This window comes from Bombina bombina, chromosome 7, assembly GCF_027579735.1.
Source record: "Bombina bombina isolate aBomBom1 chromosome 7, aBomBom1.pri, whole genome shotgun sequence".
Taxonomy (NCBI): domain Eukaryota; kingdom Metazoa; phylum Chordata; class Amphibia; order Anura; family Bombinatoridae; genus Bombina; species Bombina bombina.
Genome location: NC_069505.1, coordinates 494747608 through 494773610, shown reverse-complemented (window position 1 = coordinate 494773610; position 26003 = coordinate 494747608). Strand labels below are relative to the sequence as shown.

Sequence of the window (26003 nt, the reverse complement as noted above, 5' to 3'; positions counted from 1 at the left end):
TTATGCCTGGCCTGGCAATGGTTTAAAGTTAAGGTCATAAGTGACCAGATAACCATCATTGTACATGTAGAGTTTGTGGTCATTCGGATTATATGAGAGACTCTGCACATTCTCCATCATTTTGTCAAAAGCTACACTCATCTGTCCTTCCTGGCCAGTTTTGGTGTTGTACATGTAGAAGATTTCTTCTCTCCTTGTGCTGAGGGTCCTTGTGGCATACATGACTCCACATACCATGAAGGCATTGGTTACTCCAAGCTTGTAATGAGATGTGGTCCAGGTGTTTTCTATAGTCATGGAAGTGGCATTGAGTTTGCTGATTAAAATATTTCCAGATTTTTTTTCTGTTGAGTAAATGACCCAAAGACCATCCTCATCACTGGCCAGGTCAATGTCCTGCCACAGAGAAGAGGCATATGAGAACCGGTTGTTGAAGGCAGCGTCAGTCAGAGTTTTACGTTCTACAGCAGTGGTTTCTCTATTGAACTTACAAAGGTCCCTGCTGTTGTAACAATTGTAGTACAATGAATCGTTAAACATAATCATCCCACCACCTTGTCCACAATTTGAGTAGTCAATGTAACGCTGTTGCACAGCGAGCACCCTTTCTGTTTGTCTCTTGTAGAGAAGGAGGTCATCATATGATGGGTAGAAACGTAGGGTGTTCATCATCCTTGCATCTGTGTTTAGAGGGGTCACCCAGTGCACATCTTGATTGGCACCCAATAATGAGTCTTTTCCCCAACCTCCAAATCTATAGTCAAATCCTAACCAGTTCAGTTGAACCACAAAGGGTTTGCTGATGTTTGCAATCCCTCCATGTGTACATTTACCTGCATAAAATAAGATCAACACAATAGTTAAACCAATATCTCCTTAAAGGGACAGTTCACCCAAAAATGTTCTCTCCTTTAAATTGTTCCCAATGATTCATTTTACCTGCTGGAGTGTTTTAAATTGTTTATAAGTATCTCCTTTACCCCTATTTTGGCATTTGAAAAAGCTGATTTAGCCTGTGGTATCCCAACCTATACTGAAAGTTTCTATACTGGAGTATATTCTATTGAATAGCCCAAGTAAACACAGCCAGCAGAAGAGATTACACTCTCAGTGGGGGGCATGATAGTTAAGTAATAAAATGATAATTTTCCTTTTGTTCTCTCTAAGTATTGAGCATTGGTTTTCTAGGCAAATATAAGATAAGGAAGCAATTGTGTGTACATAAAAGTGATAACATAATGAGATCTGATATTACCTGAAGCTCAACCCATTGTAATAGGTTGTGGTTTAAAAGCACAAAACCAGCTACTTCATATACACAAACACCCCTGAAAATGCAATTACTCATAAATGTTATACTCTGCAGCTGGTATAACAAGTCATTGAAAATACATTAATATAAAAACAATTTTACACTGTACTGTCCCTTTAACACTTTTAAATCATTGCATATCTTGTAACTGTTTCTCTGTAGAAAGAGAATCTTATGTTTGAGAATTGTTTTTTATAGGACAGTAAACCCTTCTTGATTTTTTATATAATGTTATGCATAATAAAACAATATTGCAATATATTTTCATTATTTATTTTGCCCCATTTTAATGTAATTTGGCTCTGAAAATTGAGCAATTTCTAATTCTCAGAACTTGAAATTCACCCTGCTGAATTCTTAAGGCTATGGGGCCGATTTACTAATGTCTGTCGGACATGATACGCTGTATCGTATCATGTCCGACAGACATCGCTGAATGCAGACAGCATATGCTGTTGGCATTCAGCATTGCACAAGCAGTTCTAGTGAACTGCTTGTGCAATGTCACCCCCTGCAGATTTGCGGCCAATCGTGTGTCAATCAACCCAATCGTATTTGATCGGGTTGATTGCTGTACGCCGCTCAGAGGCTGTGGATCCAGTTAAGGAGCAGTGGTCTTAAGACTGCTGCTTTTTAACTGCTGTTTCCGGCGAGCCTGAAGGCTCGCGCGGAAACAGCTACATTGAGGCTGATTGACAGGTTGTTAAATCGGCCCCTTAGTCTGCTATATATCCATCCCTAATTGGTTTTAACTGATAACAACTGCAAATAAATGCATTTTATACTAACTTTATTACCATGGTTAGCCTAGTAGTCTGCAGACTAAAGCCCAGATTGGCTCCTCCAAATAAGGCAAATGGTGGTCGGAGTTTGGCTAATTATATACAATTGCAGTAAAAAGGATGTTAATTTGTTTTAAAAAAGTTTAGACCTTGCTGATGTGTTATTCTATAGCAACACAACAGAAATGTGTTTTTATTACAAGGGGTTAATTGTCCCTTTAATGGTTGTAAATTCATGACTAAAAATGTAGGGCTAGATTACAAGTAGCGCTAAAAGTAAACTTTCGATGTGGGCGGCTTAGCACCCATTTTAACAGTTGAAAGTAAAAAGTTGACGCAATAGTTACACTGTAGCTAGCTTAAGGTTTATTTTTATTTTACAGGCAATTTTGTATTTATTTTAACTAGGTACAATAGTTATTAAATAGTTATTAACTATTTAATAACTACCTAGCTAAAATAAGTACAAATTTACCTGTAAAATAAACCCTAGCCTAAGTTACAATTACACCTAACACTACACTATAATTAAATTAATTACCTAAACTAACTACAATTAAATACAATTAAATTAAATAAAATAAAGTAGGAAAAAAACAAACACTAAATTACAAAAAATAATAAAATAATTACAAGAATTTTAAACTAATTACACCTACTCTAATCCCCCTAATAAAATAAAAATCCCCCCAAAATAAAAAAAATCCCTACCCTATACTAAATTACAAATAGCCCTTAAAAGGGCCTTTTGCGGGGCATTGCCCCAAAGTAATCAGCTCTTTTACCTGTAAAAAAAAATACAATACCCCCCCAACATTAAAACCCACCACCCACACATCCAACCCTACTCTAAAACCCACCCAATCCCCCCTTAATAAAACCTAACACTAACCCCTTGAAGATCACCCTACCTTGAGACGTCTTCACCCAACCAGGCAGAAGTGGTCCTCCAGAGGGGCAGAAGTCTTCATCTGATCCGGGCAGAAGAGGACCTCAAGACTGGCAGAAGTCTTCATCCAGGCGGGTCCATCTTCAAGCCAGCCGACGCGGAGCATCCTCTTCCAACGACATCCAACTGAAGAATGAAAGTTCCTTTAAATTACGTCATCCAAGATGGCGTCCCTTGAATTCCGATTGGCTGATAGGATTCTATCAGCCAATCGGAATTAAGGTAGGATCAGCCAATAGGATAGAGCTCGCATTCTATTGGCTGATTGGAACAGGATGCTCCGCTTTTTTGCAGGTGTTAGTTTTTTTTTCAGCCGATTTTGCCCCATTGATTCCTATGGGGAAATTGTGCACAAGCACGTTTAGCCAGCTCACCGCTACCGTAAGCAGCGCTGGTATTGAGGTGAGATGTGGAACTAAATTTTGCTCTCCGCTCACTTTTTTGCGGCTAACGCCGGGTTTAAAAAAACCTGTAATACCAGCGTTGTTTGTAGGTGAGCGGTGAGCAGAAACTGAGCGTTAGCACCGCAAGCCTTACTGACAAAAACTCGTAATCTAGCCGAATGTGATTAGGAAAACAGGTTCTATTATCTCAAGCTTTCACGAATTGGTGTAAAAGGTTGAAGAATACTCGACCTATTCATTAAATCTATGGCTTAAATGTGTTGTTATCTCTGACTGGTTATTTTAAACACAGAAGATAATATTATAAAAAAAAAAATAAACACAGTTTTTAACCCGTTGAGAAAGATCATCACTAACCGTAGCTGACTGTAGGAGGAACAGGGACACCTTGGCTCTTCTCACAATCTTCCAGGCGTTTTTTCAGGGAAGTTATTTCCCGTCTTATAGCCAGCACATTATTCTTGTCATATGATTCCAGCTGGTTGACCATGATTGAAATATTACGGATCTGAGGAATATAGAAAATACAAATTCAGTACCCTAAGAAGATCTGCATAACATAGCTGGACTTATTAAATTCCCATCACAGATTCAACCATGATAGTGTTATCAATGTGCTTATATTTAAATAAGTATACATTTTTTTAGAAGATAGTCACTCACCTCTACAAAGAGGGTTTCTATTAAGACATTAGACCCATTGATGGATTCCCTAAGCTGCACAACCAATGATTCCATCTCTCTAATCTCCAGCTTCAGTAGTTCAAAGTCCAGCTCTGTAATTGAGATACCTCCCATCTCCACCACTTCTACTCTTTTGGTCAGGTTCTTCAGCTTCTCAAGGTAACCTGTCAAAGTGACCTGGTAGTTTTGTATCTGTGGAGATGATATAAATGAATTTGGTTGAGAAGAAGTTATTTGAGTGTAACAGCTAGCACCCTTTAAAGAGTTAAATTAAGTAAAGAGCTAGATGGTGTACAAAGAATTCAAAATGTCAAAGGCTTGTGACAATTTCATGGAAAATGAATCAAGCATATATTTTTATCTTTAAAGATACATTTCCCCAAAACTATTCCCTGACATCAGAAGAAGTAAAGACAACGTTGAAAGCTCTGTGCGGTACTGAGTTCAACCTTCTGGTGAGATGGTAAAAAAATGTTCATCTTTTTAGTTTGATAGTTTGCTCTTTAGTTTACAAAGGATATCTCTTGGTTAGGGTTTTAAGCGGTGTAGACCAGCCTTGTCTTGAAAGCTACACAAAAGGACATAGTGAGTAGTGATGTCGCGAACAGTTCGCAGGAGAACAGTTCCCGGCGAACATAGCTTGTTCGCGTTCACAGCGGCGGGCGAACATATGCGATGTTCGATCCGCCCCTATTCTTCATCATTGCCTAAACTTTGACCCTGTATCTCACAGTCAGCAGGCACATTCCAGCCAATCAGCAGCAGACCCTCCCTCCCAGACCCTTACACCTCATGGACAGCAGCCATTTTAGATTCATTTGGAAGCTGCATTGCTAGTGAGAGGAGGGAAAGTGTAGCTGCTGCTAATTTAATAGGGAAATCGATAGCTAGGCTAGTGTATTCAGTGTCCACTACAGTCCTGAAGGACTCATCTGATCTCTGCTGTAAGGACAGCACCCCAAAATGCCCTTTTTAGGGCTAAAACATCATTTTTTTATTTTAATTTTTTTATTCTTTGTAATCTAATTGCATTTGCCTGCCTGTCAGCGTGTGTCAGGCTCACAGCATATACTGTGCCTACTTGCTCACTGCCACCACTCATATCTGGTGTAACATTAGTGTAATTTTTTTTAAAGAAAACCTTTTACATCAGTCTGCTAGTGTAATCTAATTTCAGTTGCCAGGCCAGCCTGCCACTGCCAGCCTGTGTGTCCGGCTCACAGCATATACTGTGCCTACTTGCTCAGTGCCACCACTCATATCTGGTGTAAAATTAGTGTAAATGTAAAAAAAAACAACTTTTACATCAGTCTGCTAGTGTAATCTAATTTCAGTTGCCAGCAGGCCAGACTGCCACTGCCAGCCTGTGTGTCAGGCTCACAGCATATATTGTGCCTACTTGCTCAGTGCCACCACCAGTCATATCTGGTGTAACAGTAGTGTAAATTTAAAAAAAAAAAACTTTTACATCGGTCTGCTAGTGTAATCTAATAGCAGTTGCCTGCATGCCACTGCCAGCCTGTGTGTCAGGCTCACAGCATATACTGTGCCTACTCGCTCAGTGCCACCACTCATATCTGGTGTAATATTAGTGTAAATTTTTTTTTAAAAAAACTTTTACATCAGTCTGCTAGTGTAATCTAATTTCAGTTGCCAGCAGGCCAGCCTGCCACTGCCAGCCTGTGTGTCAGGCTCACAGCATATACTGTGCCTACTTGCTCAGTGCCACCACCAGTCATATCTGGTGTAACAGTAGTGTAAATTAAAAAAAAAAAAAAAATTACATCAGTCTGCTAGAGTAATCTAATAGCAGTTGCCTGCCTGCCTGCCACTGCCAGCCTGTGTTTCAGGCTCACAGCATATACTGTGCCTACTTGCTCAGTGCCACCACTCATATCTGGTGTAACATTAGTGTAAATTTTAAAAAAAAAAAACTTTTACATCAGTCTGCTAGTGTAATCTAATTTCAGTTGCCAGCAGACAAGCCTGCCACTGCCAGCCTGTGTGTCAGGCTCACAGCATATACTGTGCCTACTTGCTCAGTGCCACCACCAGTCATATCTGGTGTAACAGTAGTGTAAATGTAAAAAAAAAAACTTTTACATCAGTCTGCTAGTGTAATCTAATAGCAGTTGCCTGCCTGCCACTGCCAGCCTGTGTGTCAGGCTCACAGCATATACTGTGCCTACTCGCTCAGTGCCACCACTCATATCTGGTGTAACATTAGTGTAAATTTTTAAAAAAAAACTTTTACATCAGTCTGCTAGTGTAATCTAATTTCAGTTGCCAGCAGGCCAGCCTGCCACTGCCAGCCTGTGTGTCAGGCTCACAGCATATACTGTGCCTACTTGCTCAGTGCCACCACCAGTCATATCTGGTGTAACAGTAGTGTAAATTTAAAAAAAAAAACTTTTACATCAGTCTGCTAGTGTAATCTAATAGCAGTTGCCTGCCTGCCACTGCCAGCCTGTGTGTCAGGCTCACAGCATATACTGTGCCTACTCGCTCAGTGCCACCACTCATATCTGGTGTAACATTAGTGTAAATTTTTTTTAAAAAACTTTTACATCAGTCTGCTAGTGTAATCTAATTTTAGTTGCCAGGCCAGCCTGCCACTGCCAGCCTGTGTGTCAGTCTCACAGCATATACTGGGCCTACTTGCTCAGTGCCACCACCAGTCATATCTGGTGTAACATTAGTGTAAATTTAAAAAAAAAAAAATTGACATCAGTCTGCTAGTGTAATCTAATTTCAGTTGCCAGGCCAGCCTGCCACTGCCAGCCTGTGTGTCAGGCTCACAGCATATACTGTGCCTACTTGCTCAGTGCCACCACCAGTCGTATATGGTGGTAACAGTAGTGTAAATTAAAAAAAAAAAAACTTTTACATCAGTCTGCTAGTGTAATCTAATAGCAGTTGCCTGCCTGCCACTGCCAGCCTGTCTGTCAGGCTCACAGCATATACTGTGCCTTCTTTCTCAGTGCCACCACCAGTCATATCTGGTGTAACAGTAGTGTAAAATTTTTTTTAAAAAACTTTTACATCAGTCTGCTAGTGTAATCTAATTTCAGTTGCCAGTAGGCCAGCCTGCCACTGCCAGCCTGTGTGTCAGGCTCACAGCATATACTGTGCCTACTTGCTCAGTGCCACCACCAGTCATATCTGGTGTAAAAGTAGTGTAAATTAAAAAAAAAAAATTACATCAGTCTGCTAGTGTAATCTAATAGCAGTTGCCTGCCTGCCACTGCCAGCCTGTGTGTCAGGCTCACAGCATATACTGTGCCTACTTGCTCAGTGCCACCACTCATATCTGGTGTAACATTAGTGTAATTTTTTTAAAAAAAAAACTTTGACATCAGTCTGCTAGTGTAATCTAATTTCATTTGCCAGCAGACAAGCCTGCCACTGCCAGCCTGTGTGTCAGGCTCACAGCATATACTGTGCCTACTTGCTCAGTGCCACCACCAGTCATATCTGGTGTAACAGTAGTGTAAATTAAAAAAAAACAACTTTTATATCAGTCTGCTAGTGTAATCTATCAGCAGTTGCCTGCCTGCCACTGCCAGCCTGTGTGTCAGGCTCACAGCATATACTGTGCTTACTCGCTCAGTGCCACCACTCATATCTGGTGTAACATTAGTGTAAATTAAAAAAAAAACTTTTACATCAGTCTGCTAGTGTAATCTAATTTCTGTTGCCAGCAGGCCAGCCTGCCACTGCCAGCCTGTGTGTCAGGCTCACAGCATATACTGTGCCTACTTGCTCAGTGCCACCACCAGTCATATCTGGTGTAACAGTAGTGTAAATTTAAAAAAAAAAACTTTTACATCAGTCTGCTAGTGTAATCTAATAGCAGTTGCCTGCCTGCCACTGCCAGCCTGTGTGTCAGGCTCACAGCATATACTGTGCCTACTCGCTCAGTGCCACCACTCATATCTGGTGTAACATTAGTGTAAATTATTAAAAAAAAAACTTTTACATCAGTCTGCTAGTGTAATCTAATTTCAGTTGCCAGCAGGCCAGCTTGCCACTGCCAGCCTGTGTGTCAGGCTCACAGCATATACTGTGCCTACTTGCTCAGTGCCACCACCAGTCGTATCTGGTGGTAACAGTAGTGTAAATTTTAAAAAAAAAACTTTTACATCAGTCTGCTAGTGTAATCTAATAGCAGTTGCCTCCCTGCCGCTGCCAGCCTGTGTGTCAGGCTTACAGCATATACTGTGCATTCTTTCTCAGTGCCACCACCAGTCATATCTGGTGTAACAGTAGTGTAAATTTGTAAAAAAAAAAAAAAACTTTTACATCAGTCTGCTAGTGTAATCTAATTGCAGTTGCCAGGCCAGCCTGCCACTACCAGCATGTGTGTCAGGCTCACAGCATATACTGTGCCCACTTGTCCAGTGCCACCACTCATATTATCTTGTTTAATAGTAGTGTAAGTGTACATTTTAAAAATAAAAAAACTATTTTGACTGTGAAACATCAGTCTGCTTTTTTGTGTCAGGCTCACAGCGTATACTGTGCCCACTTGCCCACTGCCACCACTCATATTATCTTGTTTAATAGTAGTGTAAGTGTACATTTTAAAAATAAAAAAACTATTTTGACTGTGAAACATAAGTCTGCTTTTTTGTGTCAGGCTCACAGCGTATACTGTGCCCACTTGTCCAGTGCCACCACTCATATTATCTTGTTTAATAGTAGTGTAAGTTTACATTTTCAAAATAAAAAAACTATTTTGACTGTGAAACATCAGTCTGCTTTTTTGTGTCAGGCTCACAGCGTATACTGTGCCCACTTGTCCAGTGCCACCACTCATATTATCTTGTTTAATAGTAGTGTAAGTTTACATTTTCAAAATAAAAAAACTATTTTTACTGTGAAACATCAGTCTGCTTTTTTGTGTCAGGCTCACAGCGTATACTGTGCCCACTTGCCCAGTGCCACCACTCATATTATCTTGTTTAATAGTAGTGTAAGTGTACATTTTAAAAATAAAATAACTATTTTGACTGTGAAACATCAGTCTGCTTTTTTGTGTCAGGCTCACAGCGTATACTGTGCCCACTTGCCCAGTGCCACCACTCATATTATCTTGTTTAATAGTAGTGTAAGTGTACATTTTAAAAATAAAAAAACTATTTTAACTGTGAAACATAAGTCTGCTTTTTTGTGTCAGGGTCACAGCGTATACTGTGCCCACTTGTCCAGTGCCACCACTCACATTATCTTGTTTAATAGTAGTGTAAGTGTACATTTTAAAAATAAAAAAACTATTTTGACTGTGAAACATCAGTCTGCTTTTTTGTGTCAGGCTCACAGTGTATACTGTGCCCACTTGACCAGTGCCACCACTCATATTATCTTGTTTAATAGTAGTGTCAGTGTACATTTAAAAAAAAAACATTTTTTACTGTGAAACATCAGTCTGGTTTTTTGTGTCAGACTCACAGCGTATACTGTGCCCACTCACAGTAGCTTGCACGCATAGTAGCACTAATTGAAAAAAAAATGACAGGCAGAGGCAGGCCAACCCGCAGGGGCCGTCGTGGTCGTGGTGCTGTGATTCCCTTTGGCCATAGAATAATGCCCAGTGTTAGGCCACGTACCATGAACACGAAAAGTTCTGATGAAATAGTTGACTTTATAACACAGGACACCCAATCTTCTACAGCTTCCGCTCGTAACCTTGACGCACCATCCTCCTCCTCTAGCTTAGCTTCGGGCACCTCTCAACTTACCACTCGCCCGCCTGCTGCCACCACCGACACTAGCACCACAGCCGCCTCACTTGATCTGTCAGAGGAGTTATGTACACCTCAGTGTGAAGAAATGAGTGATGCGCAACCATCATTGACAGAGGATGTAGATAACTGTGATATCTCTCAGTCAGGCAGCATTACAGACATGGACGACGCACGGTGTGATGATGATGATGATGTTGTACCCGCCGTTGCTTCCGTTGTTGAGTTGTCAGATACAAGTGAAGGGGTTGATGATGACGATGCGTCCGTGGATGTCACGTAGGTGCCCGGTAGAAGAGAAGAAGAGCAGGGGGAAAGTTCAGATGGAGACAGAGAGGAGCAGGAGGAGGAGACGAGTTGGAAGCAGGGGGAGGTCGTCGCAAGGAGCTAGTGGCACAGTCAGACAGCATGCATCGGCACCCGGGGTCAGCCAGACAGCATGCCAATCAACGCATGCTGTTGCCACTACCAGAATTCCGTCATCGCAGAGCTCAGCAGTGTGGCATTTTTTTATGTGTCTGCCTCTGACAACAGCAATGCCATTTGCAACCTGTGCCAAAAGAAACTGAGTCGTGGGAAGTCCAACACCCACCTAGGTACAACTGCTTTGCGAAGGCACATGATCTCACATCACAAACGCCTGTGGGATGAACACATGAGGACAAGCAGCACACAAACTCAAAACCGCCATCCTCCTCCTGGTCCAGCATCTTCAGCCATGTCAACCACTGCTGTGCTCCTTGCCCCCTCTCAACCATCCGCCAATCCGTCTCTCTTCCGGAGCAGTTCCTGCTCATCTGCCCACAGTCAGGTGTCTGTCAAGGACATGTTTGAGCGTAAGAAGCCAATGTCACCAAGTCACCCCCTTGCCCGGCATCTGACAGCTGGCTTGTCTGAACTCTTTGCCCACCAGCTTTTACCATACAAGCTGGTGGAGTCTGAGGCATTCAAAAAATTTGTAGCTATTGGGACACGGCAGTGGAAGGTACCCGGCCGAAATTTCTTTGCACAAAAGGCAATCCCCAACCTGTACTTGATTGTGCGAAAGGAAGTAATGGAATGTCTGGCACACAGTGTTGGGACAAGGGTACATCTGACCACTGATAGATGGTCTGCAAAGCATGGTCAGGGCAGGTATATCACCTACACTGCGCATTGGGTAAACCTGCTGACGGCTGCCAAGCATGGAATGCCTGGCTCTGCAGAGGAGTTGGTGACACCGCCACGACTTGCAGGCAGGCCTGCTGCCACCTCCTCTACTCCTCCTACTCCATCCTCTTCCATAACCTCCTCGGCTGAGTCCTCTTCTGCTGCTGCGTCTTGCTCCACATCAATGGCACCCCCCCAGCTCCCCAGGTACTATTCCACATCCCGGATACGGCAGTGTCACGCCGTCTTGGGATTGACTTGCCTGAAAGCAGAGAGTCACACCGCAGCAGCACTCCTGTCCGCCCTGAACGCACAGGTGGATCAGTGGCTGACTCCGCACCAACTGGAGATCGGCAAAGTGGTTTCTGACAACGGAAGTAATTTGGTGGCGGCATTGAAATTGAGCAAGTTGACACATGTGCCGTGCATGGCACATGTGTGTAATCTGATTGTACAACGCTTTGTGCATAAGTACCCAGGCTTACAGGACGTCCTGATGCAGGCCAGGAAGGTGTGTGGCCATTTCAGGCGTTCCTACACGGCCATAGCACACTTGTCAGATATCCAGCGGTGAAACAACCTGCCAGTGAGGCGCTTGATTTGCGACAGCCCGACACGTTGGAATTCAACACTCCTAATGTTCGACCGCCTGCTCCAACAAGAAAGAGCCGTTAATGAGTATTTGTATGACCGGGGTGCTAGGACAGCCTCTGGGGAGATGGGAATTTTTTTGCCATGTTACTGGACGCTCATGCGCAATGCCTGTAGGCTCATGCGTCCTTTTGAGGAGGTGACAAACCTAGTCAGTTGCACCGAAGGCACCATCAGCGACATCATACCATTTGTTTTCTTCCTGGAGCGTGCCCTGCGAAGAGTGCTGGATCAGGCCGTAGATGAGTGTGAAGAGGAAGAGTTGTGGTCACCATCACCACCAGAAACAGCCTTATCAGCATCGCTTGCTGGACCAGAGGCAACGCAGGAAGAGGATTGTGAGGAAGAGGAGTCAGAGGAGGAATGTGGTTTTGAGGAGGAGGAGGAAGACCAAGCACAACAGGCATCCCAGGGTGCTCGTTGTCAGCTATCTGGTACCCGTGGTGTTGTACGTGGCTGGGGGGAAGAAGATACCTTCAGTGAGATCAGTGAGGACGAGGAACGGGACATGAGTAGCTCGGCATCCAACCTTGTGCAAATGGGGTCTTTCATGCTGTCGTGCCTGTTGAGGGACACTCGTATAAAAAAGCTGAAGGAGAACGAACTGTACTGGGTGTCCACGCTACTAGACCCCCGGTATAAGCATAAAGTGACTGAAATGTTACCGAATTCCCGCAAGTCGGAAAGCATGGAGCAGTTCAAAAATAAATTAAAAAGTATGCTTTACACAGCGTATAAGGGTGATGTCACAGCACAACGGGAATCTAACAGGGGAAGAGGTGAAAGTAATACTCCTCCTCCCATGACCATGCCGGCAAGGACAGGACGCTTTCCAGACGTGTTGTTGATGGAGGACATGTGGATCTTTTTAACTCCTATGCATCGCCACAGCCCTTCGGGATCCAGCCTCAGAGAACGACTCAACCGACAGGTAGCAGACTACCTCGCCTTAACTGCAGATCTCGACACTCTGAGGAGCGATGAACCCCTTGAGACTACTGGGTGTGCAGGCTTGACCTGTGGCCTGAGCTATCCCAATTTGCAATCCAACTACTGGCCTGCCCCGCTTCAAGTGTCCTGTCAGAAAGGACCTTCAGTGCAGCAGGAGGTACTGTCACTGAGAAGAGAAGTAAAAAAGGCCTGATGAGATGAGCTGCCTTGGGCTAAAAATGGTCCACACGCTGCTGTATTTTATCTTCGAATGCCGGATGACTTGCTTGACTTATCCGCCAACAACTAGGGTTCAAGCCGCAATGTTTTAGGGCACTTTCTAACTGTCAAACAAACATCAATTTTTCTGGCCGCTACTACAGAAGCGGCTGCGACAATACCTAATTTTTCAGGCATGTGTACATGCCTAATTTTTCTGGCCTTTGGTGCTGCACCGTGGCTTCAAAACCCAAACCAAAAAAAAGGCACATAACAGGGATTAAACTGCTAAGAATAGTACTACTTAACACACCACTCATATCTGGTGGCACAGTAGATTGCACGCGCAGTGCCCCAAATTTGAAGTAGGAGGACCAACCAAGCATCTTTTTCCATCTCCCGGTTCCTAAAATCCATGCCATATACACGTCCCCTGATAGGGGACACCGCAGTGGAAGCTACACGGCCGAAATTTCTTTGCACAAAAGGCAATCCCCAACTTGTACTCGATTGTGCAAAAGGAAGTAACCTTACCATGGGTCCCAGAACGCACGTCTTGTAAAATTCTCTGTCTGGGAAATTATCTATCTATCTATCAAATCTATCTATTTATCTATCAAATCTATCTATCTATTGTATCTATCAAATGTATCTATTGAATCTATTGATCTATCTATCTAATCTATCTATCTATCAAATCTATCTATCTCGTGGTTGTGCAAATGGACTGTTTGTGGTTGTTTGCGGTGCATTACACGGGGAGTTTGGTCTGTCACTGTGAATCGGGCGTAACCCTTACACTACCTGATCGATACAACATCATACCTGATGTTTTAAAGCACGTTATTCCAAACAATTTAGGAATGTTAGGTGATTTATCTCCTTTATGGCTTAAAACCAGACTCTGCATCAACTATGTAATTTTCCGTGGGAGTTTTGCCATGAATCCGACTCCGGCATGCCACAATCCAGGTGTTAGTCCCCTTGACAACTTTTCCATCACTATTGTGGCCAGAAAGAGTCCCTGTTGGTTTTAAAGTTTGCCTGCCTATTGAAGTCAATGGCGGTTCGGCCGAAATTTTTAGGTTCGCAACATCACTAATGGTGAGTATGAGAAGCATCTGTGTTAAGTCTATTGTGGGGTAACATAGTGTTCCATAGTACCAAGGCAGATACTCAGATCAGGACCCCAGGCAGTTAAAGGGACAGTCTACTTGAAAACTGTAAGGTGCTAGCAATGCAAGTTAGAGAGCAGTAGTGTAACATCATCTGTTCACATCTCTTAAGTGAACATTTACAAGTGAGACATTAACAATTGGGCAAAAGAATTACACAAGAATTGAACAAGGATTGGACAAGGGATAAGGCAAGTCCTGTTGTAACACTGTGTTTTATTCACTGTTTGCTTACGGCTAGATTACGAGTTGTGCGTTAGGCTTAAAAAGCAGCATTAAGAGGTCCTAACGCTGCTTTTTAACGCCCGCTGGTATTACGACTCGCAGGTACAGGTGTACCGCTCACTTTTTTGGCCAGACTTGGAAATACCGCAAATCCACTTACGTAAATTGTGTATCCTCTTTTTTCAATGGGACTTGCATAGCGCCGGTATTACGAGTCTGCCAAAAAGTGAGCGGTACACCCTCTCCTGTCAAGACTGGTACCGCATTTTAAAGTCAGTAGTTAAGAGTTTTACACTACAACGCTGTAGCATAAAACTCTTAACTAAAGTGCTAAAAAGTACACTAACACCCATAAACTACCTATTGACCCCTAAACCGAGGCCCTCCCGCATCGCAAACACTAAAATCAAATTTTTAACCCCTAATCTGCCGAACCGGACATCCCCGCCACTATAATAAACATATTAACCTCTAAACCGCCGCACTCATTAGTTAAATATTATTAACCCCTAATCTGCCGTCCCTAACATCGCCGCCACCTACCTACATTTATTAACCCCTAATCTGCCGCCCCCAACGTCGCCGCCACTATACTAAAGTTATTAACCCCTAAATCTAAGTCTAACCCTAACACCCCCTAACTTAAATATAATTAAAAGAAATCTAAATAAAAATTCCTATGATTAAATAAATAATTTCTATTTAAAACTAAATACTTACCTATAAAATAAACCCTAAGCTAGCTACAATATAACTAATAGTTACATTGTAGCTATCTTAGGATTTATTTTTATTTTACAGGCAAGTTTGTATTTATTTTTTTATTTTAACTAGGTAGAATAGTTATTAAATAGTTATTAACTATTCAATAACTACCTAGCTAGAATAAATACAAAGTTACCTGTAAAATAAAACCTAACCTAAGTTACAATTACACCTAACACTACACTATAATTAAATTATTTCCCTAAATTAAATACAATTAAATAAAATGATCTAAAGTACAAAAAACAGCAACACTAAATTACAGAATATAGTAAACAAATTACAAGATATTTAAACTAATTACACCTAATCTAATCCCCCTAACAAAATAAAAAAGCCCCCCCCCAAAATAAAAAAAATCCCTACCCTACACTAAATTACAAATAGCCCTTGAAAGGGCCTTTTGCGGGGCATTGCCCCAAAGTGATCAGCTTTTTTACCTGTAAAAAAAATTACAAATCCCCCCCTCAACATTAAAACCCACCACCCACACAACCAAACCTACTCTAAAACCCACCCAATCCCCCCTTAAAAAAACCTAACACTAACCCCTTGAAGATCACCTTACTGGGAGAAGTCTTCATCCAACCGGGCCGAAGTCCTCAACGAAGCCGGGAGAAGTCTTCATCCAAGCCAGGCGAAGTGGTCCTCCAGACTGGCAGAAGTCTTCATCCAGACGGCATCTTTTATCTTCATCCATCCGGCGCTGAGCGGGTCCATCTTCAAGACATCTGACACGGAGCATCCTCTTCATCCGACTGCTAAGACTGAATGAAGGTTCCTTTAAATTATGTCATCCAAGATGGCGCCCCTTCAATTCCGATTGGCTGATAGAATTTTATCAGCCAATCGGAATTAAGGTAGAAAAAATCCAATCAGCCAATAGGATTGAGCTGGCATTCTATTGGCTGTTCCAATCAGCCAATAGAATGCAAGCTCAATCCTATTGGCTGATTGCATCAGCCAATAGGATTTTTTTACCTTAATTCCGATTGGCTGATAGAATTCTATCAGCCAATCGGAATTCAAGGGACGCCATCTTGGATGATGTCATTTAAAGGAACCTTCATTCAGTCTTAGCAGTCAGATGAAGAGGATGCTCCGCGTCGGATGTCTTGAAGATGGACCCATTCCGCGCCGGATGGATGAAGATAAAAGATGCCGTCTGAATGAAGACTTCTGCCCGTCTGGAGGACCACTTCGCCCGGCTTGGATGAAGACTTCTCCCGGCTTCGTTGAGGACTTCGGCCCGGTTGGATGAAGACTTCTCCCGGTAAGGGGTTAGTGTTAGGTTTTTTTAAGGGGGTATTGGGTGGGTTTTAGGGTAGGGTTGGTTGTGTGGGTGGTGGGCTTTAATGTTGGGGGGGGATTTGTATTTTTTTTTCAGGTAAAAGAGCTGATTACTTTGGGGCAATGCCCCGCAAAAGGCCCTTTTAATGGCTATTTGTAATTTAGTGTAGGGTAGGGCTTTTTTTTATTTTGGGGGGGCTTTTTTATTTTGTTAGGGGGATTAGATTAGTTGTAATTAGTTTAAAAATCTTGTAATTTGTTTATTATTTTCTGTAATTTAGTGGGGGGGGGGTTTCTACTTTAGATATTTTTATTTAATTTAGGGAAATAATTTAATTATAGTGTAGTGTTAGGTCTAACGCAAAACTCGTAATCTAGGTGTTAGTTTTTTAAAATGCTCAATTTCTTCACATTCCTTTTTGGTACCTTTTGTCTCTATAACAAACTACTTTTTTCTATTGCTCCACCCCCCTCACCACCTGCACTGTTCATTAGCCCATCTCTCTTAACCTCACCTTACTTTTGTATTCATGAACTTCACACATTCCTAAAAACTCTTTCTCCCCCTTGCACTTCAGCCCGCCTGCAAATCTCTTCTCAAGTCACTATCCCTCTTGCTCATACTAGCTGCTGGCAACATCTCCCCTAATCCTGGTCCCCCACAACTTCCTAGCCTTGAACATCAATGTGTGCCTTTCAATAGGCTTCAAAAACTAAACTCTGGTAACCTTAATCTTATTCCTCTTGCATCTAAAACCACCTCCCCCTTCACTTGTGCACTCTGGAACTATTGCTCTGTTTGCAACAAGCTCACTTCTATCCATGATCTCTTTATCTCCTACTCTCTTAAACTTTTCTTACAGAAACCTGTCTCTCTGCTTCAGACACAGCATCCACTGTTGCACTGTCACATGGGGGTCTCCATTTCAGACACGCTCCTAGGTCTGGCAAAAGACAAGGAGGTGGTGTCGGTATTTTACTTTCCTCTTGTTGCACCTTCCAACAAATACAGACCTTCTCTTCACTCACATTTTCTCCATTTGAAGAACACATGATTCGTTTATTTTCTCCCCTCTCTATACGTGTTGCAGTCATATACCGCTCTCCGGGCTCCCCAACTCAATTTTTAGATCACTTTGCTGCCTGACTTCCTTATTTCCTTTCCTCAGATACCCCTGCCCTCATTCTTGGTAACTTCAACATCCCTCTTGACAATCCCACTGCCTCATCTGCAAAACAACTTCTGCAACTCACTTCCTCTTTCGGCCTGTCACAATGGCCCAACTCTCCCACTCACAAAGATGGTCACTCCCTTGATCTGATTTTCAGCTATCAATGCACTATCTCAAATTTCACAAACTCCCTTTTTCCTCTTTCTGACCATCATCTCATAACTTGCAACATTACTTCCCTCCCTACAACCCCCCTTTCTCTACCCCTCACACCAAACTTCACAGAAGCACTAAGTCATTAGATCAGCATCAGCTCGCTAGCTCTCTCGAACCTCTCCTCTCTTCCATCACCTCCTTTTCCTGCCCTGACCAATCTATCTGATACTATAACACCACCCTTACATCAGTCATTGACACTCTGGCCCCTCCTACCATAGCTCGGAAACCACACTCTCATCCTCAGCCCTGGCATACTCCTATGACACTGTACCTACGCAGATGTTCCCGTACTTCTGAGCGACACTGGAGGAAATCTCGTTCAGCTGACTTTCTTCATTACAAGTTCATCCTGAACTCCTACTATTCTGCCCTTAATCTTTATCAGCAACAATACTTGTCTAATCTCATCTCTACTCTTTCCTCTAACCCAAAACGTCTGTTTACCACGTTTAATACTCTTCTCCGCCCACCTCCTAATACAACTTCTCTCTCAGCTCAAGATTTTGCCAGACACTTCAATAACAAAATTGACTCCATCAGAAATTAAATCAGCTCTCAACATACTACCAATCTCCCACCCCCACAAAAGCTCACAATCATCCAAATACCCATAAATGTAGCTCTTTTGCCCCTGTTACCGAGGAAGACGTTTCTGCCCTTATACTGTCCTCCCACTTCACTACCTGTCCCCTTGACCCTATCCACTCACAGCTACTCCTCTCCCCCATACTCACACACATTTTCAACCTCTCCCTCAGCACTGGTATATTTCCCTCATCGTTAAAACATGCACTGGTCACACCTATCCTCAAAAAACCTTTCCTCGATCCAACCTCCCCTTCCAACTACCGTCCTATTTCCCTACTCCCTCTTGCCTCAAAGCTCCTCGAAAATCTAGTATATGCACGTCTATCCCATTTCCTTACACTAAACTCTTCTTGACCCACTGCAATCTGGATTTTGCCCCCATCACTCCACAGAGACAGCAATTGTCAAGGTTACCAATGACCTACTTACAGCAAAATCCTAAGGCCACTTCTCTCTGCTTATCCTCCTTGATCTGTCTGCAGTCTTTGACACTGTTGACCACCCTCTTTTGCTCCAAACCCTTCAATCCTTCTGTATCTGTGACACAGCTCTCTTGTGGTTCTCTTCCTATCTATCTTACCGTACCTTAATGTAGCCTTCTCCTGAGCATCCTCTGCCCCGTTACCACTTTCTGTTGCTGTACCTCAAGGCTCTGTTCTCGGTCCCCTTCTCTTTTCAATCTACACATCATCATTAGGTTCCTTAATAAAGTCCCACGGGTTTCAATATAATTTGTATGCCGATGACACCCAAATCTACCTCTCTGCACCAGACCTACCTCCTTCTTTACTAACCTGTGTCACTAACTGTCTTTCTCATATCTCATCTTGGATGTCCTCTCACTACCTTAAGCTAAATCTCTCCAAAACTGAACTCCTTATTTTTCCCCCTTCTTCAAAAATCTCCACAACACCCTTCCCCCCCAATTTTCTATAACTGTTGATAATTCCATCATTACCCCTACCCCACATGCCCGATGTCTTGGGGGTCACACTTGACTCAGACCTTTCCTTCACTCCTCACATTCAGTCCTTGGCTAAAGCCTGCCGCTTCCACCTTAAAAACATCTCTAAAATTAGACATTTCCTTACACAAGACACAACTAAGATTTTAATCCACTCTCTCATCCTTTTTCATCTCGACTACTGCAACTCTGTCCCACTGAGGTACTAACGAAGGCTCAGAGCCGTCGCTAGCAGTCTCCTACCTTGAGTGAGATCTGGGGGCTCCCACCTGCTCCTACCTCGGCGATCGGGCCTGTATAGTGACAGGCATCGCCGGGGCTTCACGTTATGCGCGGTGACGTCACACGTAATGACGTGATGACGTCACTGCGCAACTTTATTTTAAAAAGGGGCATGCTGCTTAGGAGCCTGCATCTCAGATATCTAAGCAGCTACAGACCCCCAAGACTCACCGTTGGAAAGCTAATCACATAACCTTTCCAACAGTGTAAGTCTTGGAGATCTGTAAAAAAAAAATATTTAAAGAAATATTGGGAAAGTGCTTAGCACTCAAAGGGTTAATCTGCTTTTTTGACAGGGTTATTTTTAGTATGTAGCTCTTGTTAGTAGGATTCACTGCATAGACTCTAATCAATCTGTACCCTCATTTTCACACGTTCTTTACCTTCCCAGACGCCCACTCCAACAGCCTTATTGGTGGGCAGTACAGCCAATTAGATATCATACCACCTTACTGAAAGAAACCACTCTTTGTTTCTGATTCCCTTCCTTGTATAATACAGGTCACAAATGCCAACATTATGAGTTTAATACTATTTTCATTAAAGGGACAGTCAAATCAAAATTAAACTGTCATGATTCAGACAGAGCACACAATTTTATAAAACTTTCAAATTTAGTTAGATTATCTAAATGTGCACAATCTTTTTGTATTTACATTTTCTAAGGCACTATCAACTACTGAGCATGTACAAGATTTACAAGACATATGTATATGCATTTTGTGATTGGCTGATGGCTGTCACATGATGCATTAGCAAGGAAAATGGAACTAATTTTGAAAACAAATTCCAAAAAAATCTACTACTCATTTGAAATTCAAACTAAATGTTTTGCATTGCCTCTTTATTATGCATTTATTGATTATGCTATTCCACTGGGTTTTAGTGAATCCTTTAAATGTTTGTGCGGCTAAGTCCTTGGTAAGATACAAATTACAACAGTGTCATAGAGCAGTAACGTTCCTTCTCCATACCTTGGTTATTTCCTGCTGGACGCTGATACTTAGGTTATAATTGGATGATTCCAGGATTTCCATCCGATATGTTGGAAAGCTTGTATCTGGTAAGATCACCGAGCACTGACAGACCCCCGATTCATCCACAGACCCCGTAGAGTTCACCGTCTGTAAAACATTGTGTATGGTAAAATGTACCCACTTATTTTGCAGAATCCAAACTGAGCCAGCAGCTCTACTATGATTAAAGGGACACTAAACCCACATTTTTTACTTTTATGATTCAGATAGAGCCGGCAATTTTAAGCAACTTTCTAATTTACTCCTATTATCAATTTTCCTTCGTTCTCGTGCTATCTTTATTTAAAAAGCAGAAATTTAACGCTTAGGAGCCAGCCCATTTTAGGTTCAGCAACCTGGATAGCGCTTGCTTATTGGTGGCTACATTTAGCAAACCAATAAGCAAGCATAACCCAGGTTCTGGACCAAAAATGGGCCGGCTCTTAAGCTTTACATTCCTGCTTTTTAAATAAAGAGAGCGAAGAGAAATTGATAATAGGAGTAAATTAGAAAGTTGCTTAAAATTGCTGCTCTTTCTGAATCATTAAATAATAACATTGGGTTTAGTGTCCGTTTAAGTAAGAAATATCAGATTCACAAATTTGTGAGACTTAGAGAACATGACATCACTTTCTTCATGGGAGGGTTAATGTTATTTACCAATGAATATGGAATATGCAAATGAGTACAAAATACCCACAATGCATGCACACATCTGCAAATATACCACATTTCTGAATTCTGCTGTTTGCAAGATCTACGGAAAGTCAATAGAATGTAAATATACATCACAATGAAGTTTAAAATACATGTAACTTTCTATTGATTTATTGATAATGTCAACCAAATGTCACATTTTACCAAGCATTTAATTTAAAGCAACAGTAAAGGCAAAATTAAAGGGACAGTCTAGTCAAAATTAAAGTTTCATGTTTCAGATAGGGCATGTAATTTGTTTGTTCTCTTGGTATTCTTTGTTTAAGGCTAAATCTAGGTAGACTTTGTATGCTACTTTCTAAGCCCTTGAAGGCCACCTCTTATCTGAGTGCATTTTGACAGTTTTTCACAGCTAGACAGCACTAGTTCATGTTTGCCATAAAGATAGCATTGTGTTCACTCACATGGAGTTACCTAGGAGTCTGCACTGATTAGCTAAAATGAAGGTCTGTCAAAAGAACTGAAATAAGGGGGCAGTCTGCAGAGGCTTAGATACAGGGTAATCACAGAGGTAAAAAGTATATTAATATAACAGTGTTGGTTATGCAAAACTGGGGCATGGGTAATAAAGGGATTATCTATCTTTTTGAACAATAACATAAGTGATGTTTAACCTTTGCACCCTTGATGTTTTGGAACTAAGGTTTCCATGATGCTCGTCTAGACTGCAGAGTCCCTAAGCATTATGGGAAATTTATTTTTAAACATCTGGGGTGCCATAAAGTTATCCATCACTGGTAAAGAATTCTTCAGGATCTCTCTTTGATTATAAACTGTCTGAATTTTTAAATGGTTTTAATGAGGGGACAGAGGTTAAAGGGACATTGTACACTAGATTTGTCTTTGCATAAATGTTTTGTAGATGATCCATTTATATAGCCCATCTGGGAGTGTTTTTGTAACAATGTATAGTTTTGCTTATTTTTTTAATAACATTGTGCTGATTTTCAGACTCCTAACCAAGCCCCACAGTGTCAGATGTATACTGATGTCTACAGATTCCTTCTGGCTCCTGTTAGTGTTATCTGTCTTTTCATATGCAGGGAAGGAGAAAGGGTCAGTGTCTGCATTTCTTGTTTTCCAAGGCCCTTTCAGTGGGTGTCCCAGCCTAACCTCATCAACAGTGCTAAACTGGGAGCTTATAAGAAGTTTTAAAAGGTTTTATACTAGATTTTTAGATCAGTATCTGTGCATATTCTTTTGTATAGTAGTGTCTAATTATATAATGTACACTGTCCCATTAAAACTAAAACACTACTGATGGATCAGAGGTTAAAAGCAAACAAATATGACAAATGCATACCGGATAGTATCTCTATACCTACAGCTACATAGAGAGACGAACACTCCTGTTTTTAGTGGAATTCACTACTTATCAGAACATTACAAGACATTTTTGTTGCGTTGCTATAGAATAACAGATCAGCCAAGTCTAAACATTTGAAAACAAATTAACATAATTTTTACTGCAATTATTTTTCAAAAGCCCAATTCCATCCACCATTTGCCCTATTTTGAGGAGCTAATTTTGACTTTAGTGTGCAGCTTACAAGTCTAGCCCCAGTCATAATGTCAGTATAAAATGCATTGTTTTGCATTTCTTATCAGTTAAATCCAATTAGGGATATATATATGTAGCAGAGTTGGCCTTGAGAAGTCAGCAGGGTGCAATTTAAATTCTGAGAATTAGAAAATCTGCAATTTTCAGAGCTAAATTACATGAAAGGAGAGCAAAATAAATCATCAATGTGTATTGCAAAGTTGTTTTACTATTCATAACTAAACAGTTGATATAAACATTTCTAGATATAGATAGATAGATAGATAGATAGAACAGAAATAGATATATAGATTTAAGATAGAGAGATAGATAGACACACAGACAAACAGATAGATATATTTATAGATATGAGATAGATAAAGTTAAAATAAATAGATGGACAGACAGACAGATATACCTATAGATAGTCAGACAAATAGACACACAGACAAACAGATAGATATACATATAAACAGGCATAGATAGATAGATAAATAGATTGATAGATAGGTCATAGATAGATAGATAGATAAAGTTAAAATAAATAGACAGACAGACAGATATACCTATAAATAGTCAGACAGACACACAAACAGATAGATATACATATAAACAGAAAGATATAGATAGATAGATAGATAGATAGATAGATAAAGTTAAAAAAATAGACAGACAGATATACTTATAGATAGTCAGACAGATAGACACACAGACAAACAGATAGATATAAATATAAACAGACAGATATAGATAGATGATAGATAGATAGATAGAAGTTAAAATAAATAGATGTACAGACAGACAGATATACCTATAGATAGACAGACAGATAGACACACAGACAGACAAACAGATAGATATACAGTGCATATAGACAGACAGACAGATATAGATAGATACATAGATAGATAGATAGATAGATAGATAGACAGACAGATACTTTTTAACAATAATAATCAGAGACCCTCAAACCCAGAATAGACCCCATTTGAAGGGAAAGTAAACAGCTTTAGATTTTAATATGAAATCTTTAGTTATGTACAGTAAAACAACTTTGCAATATACTTTCATTATGTATTTGGTCCCCTGTTCATGTAATCTAGGTCTGACAATGATGGCTTTTCTAATTCTCAGAACTGAAAAAGCACCCAGCTGACTTCTTAAGGCTTACCCTGCTACATATATTTCCCTAGCTGGCTTTAACAGATGAAGCAAAACCATGTGCTTCATACAAATAATATGGCTATGGTTAGTCCTGTTGTTTGCAGACTCAAGCCCAGAGTGGATCCTCTAAATGAGGCAAGCAGTGGGTGGCGTTTGGCTTTTGAAAAACATTTGCATCAAACAAGATGTTAATTTATTTTACAAATGTTTAGACTTGGCTGATATCTTATTCTATAGCAAGATAAAAGAATTGTCTTGTAAAAAAATGGTGTTTAACTACTTTTAAAGGGATATGAAACCCCCAAAAATTATTTCATGATTCAGATAGAGCCTGCAATACTATTATAAATGTTTCTTTGTTCACTTGGTATTTTTTGGTGGAAAGCAGGGATGTATGCTTAGGAGCCGGCCCATTTCTGGAGCACTATATGGCAGCAGTTTTGCAAGAATGTTATCCATTTGCAAGAGCACTAGATGGCAGCACTATTTCCTACCATGTAGTGATCCAGATGCCAACCTAGGTAGCTCTTCAACAAATAATATAATGAGAACAAAGTAAATTTGATAATAGAAGTAAATAAGAAACTTTTAAAAAAATGGTCTGCTCTGTCTGAATCACAAAATAAAATGTTTTGGTTTCTGGTTTCATATGCCCATAAATATCACTTCTCCAACATATCTGCATCTCTACATATTTGTAAGTAAATGTTTATGGTTTCTGCAATAGACAATTGTGATGCTGTGTCTTGTATGCTGTGTCTTGTACGCTGTGTCTTGTATGCTGTGTCTTGTACACTGTGTCTTGTATGCTATGTCTTGTACACTGTGTCTTGTATGCTGTGTCTTGTACGCTGTGTCTTTTATGCTATGTCTTGTACACTGTGTCTTGTATGCTATGTCTTGTACACTGTGTCTTGTATGCTATGTCTTGTACACTGTGTCTTGTATGCTGTGTCTTGTACGCTGTGTCTTGTATGCTGTGTCTTGTACACTGTGTCTTGTATGCTATGTCTTGTACACTGTGTCTTGTATGCTGTGTCTTGTACGCTGTGTCTTGTATGCTGTGTCTTGTACTCACCTCAGAGGCAGCATGAATTTGGAAAACTCCCAGGAGAAGCAACAGTAAGTGCATCATCTTGTCCTCTGATTCTGTCTCCCTCTTGGTTCACCAATAACCCATTTATATAGGGACAGGGTTAGGGTGGAGTAATTTCCTGGAATTTCCAACTGCCACCCCCCCCCCCCCCAGTCACACAAAACTCCCTCTCCCCATTATTGTACCTGAGACTATAAGTAAATGTTGTTTACTGAAGTGCTGTAATGTCCTTTGATTATTATTATTATACTTTATGATTAAATTACTACAAAATACAATTGACACATACTGTAGTTAGCAAACTTTTGTACTGTGTGTCTCCAAGCAGAACAATTACTGGAAAACACATCAAACATATTTTATAGTAGGAGATAGATTTTGAAAAAAAAGCAAAACCCCAAATGGCCAGGGGCGGACTGAGACCAACCAGGGCCCCCAGGCAAAAGTATGTCAGGGCCCCCCACCACCTTTTTGCTCCACCTACCTCTCGTACCCCTCCCCTACCCTATTGCCCCTCCCACCTCATATGATACAACATTGGAAACAAACAGATGACCCCTGATTGAAGCTTCTAAGCTGTCACATACCCCCAAGGCAGATCTCTCACCAGCTTAGTTGAGAGATCCCCCATGGGGGTATAGTTTAGATACTCCAAGCAGGGGGGTCATCTGTGCTTGCTTCCACAGTGTTATCAGGCTTTGCCATTCCCTTAACTTTTTCAGTTTATAAACTGACCCACAGACAGTGCACAATTATCATTAATTCATAAATTAAACCTTCACGGGCCTATTTATCAAGTGTCTGGCGTACGTGATCCGCTGTAGCGGATCATGTCCGCCAGACATCGCTGAATGCCGACAGCAATTTAACATTGCACAAGCAGTTCTGGTGAACTGCTTGTGCAATTCCGCCCCCTGCAGATTCGCTGCCAATTGGCCGCTAGCAGAGGGTGTCAATCAACCCGAT

General features: G+C 41.3%; 1 protein-coding gene across 1 annotated transcript; it reads right to left on the bottom strand.

Moving 5' to 3' along the window:
- Positions 1–25082, bottom strand: LOC128636030 (olfactomedin-4-like). The gene is made up of 5 exons (XM_053689104.1): positions 25020–25082; positions 20479–20628; positions 4111–4323; positions 3805–3955; positions 1–833 (listed from the first exon to the last, which is right to left on the bottom strand). The coding sequence occupies exons 1-5, from the start codon at positions 25074–25076 to the stop codon at positions 1–3; spliced, it is 1404 nt and encodes a 467-aa protein (XP_053545079.1). The 5' UTR covers positions 25077–25082.
- Positions 25083–26003: the final 921 nt, after the last annotated feature.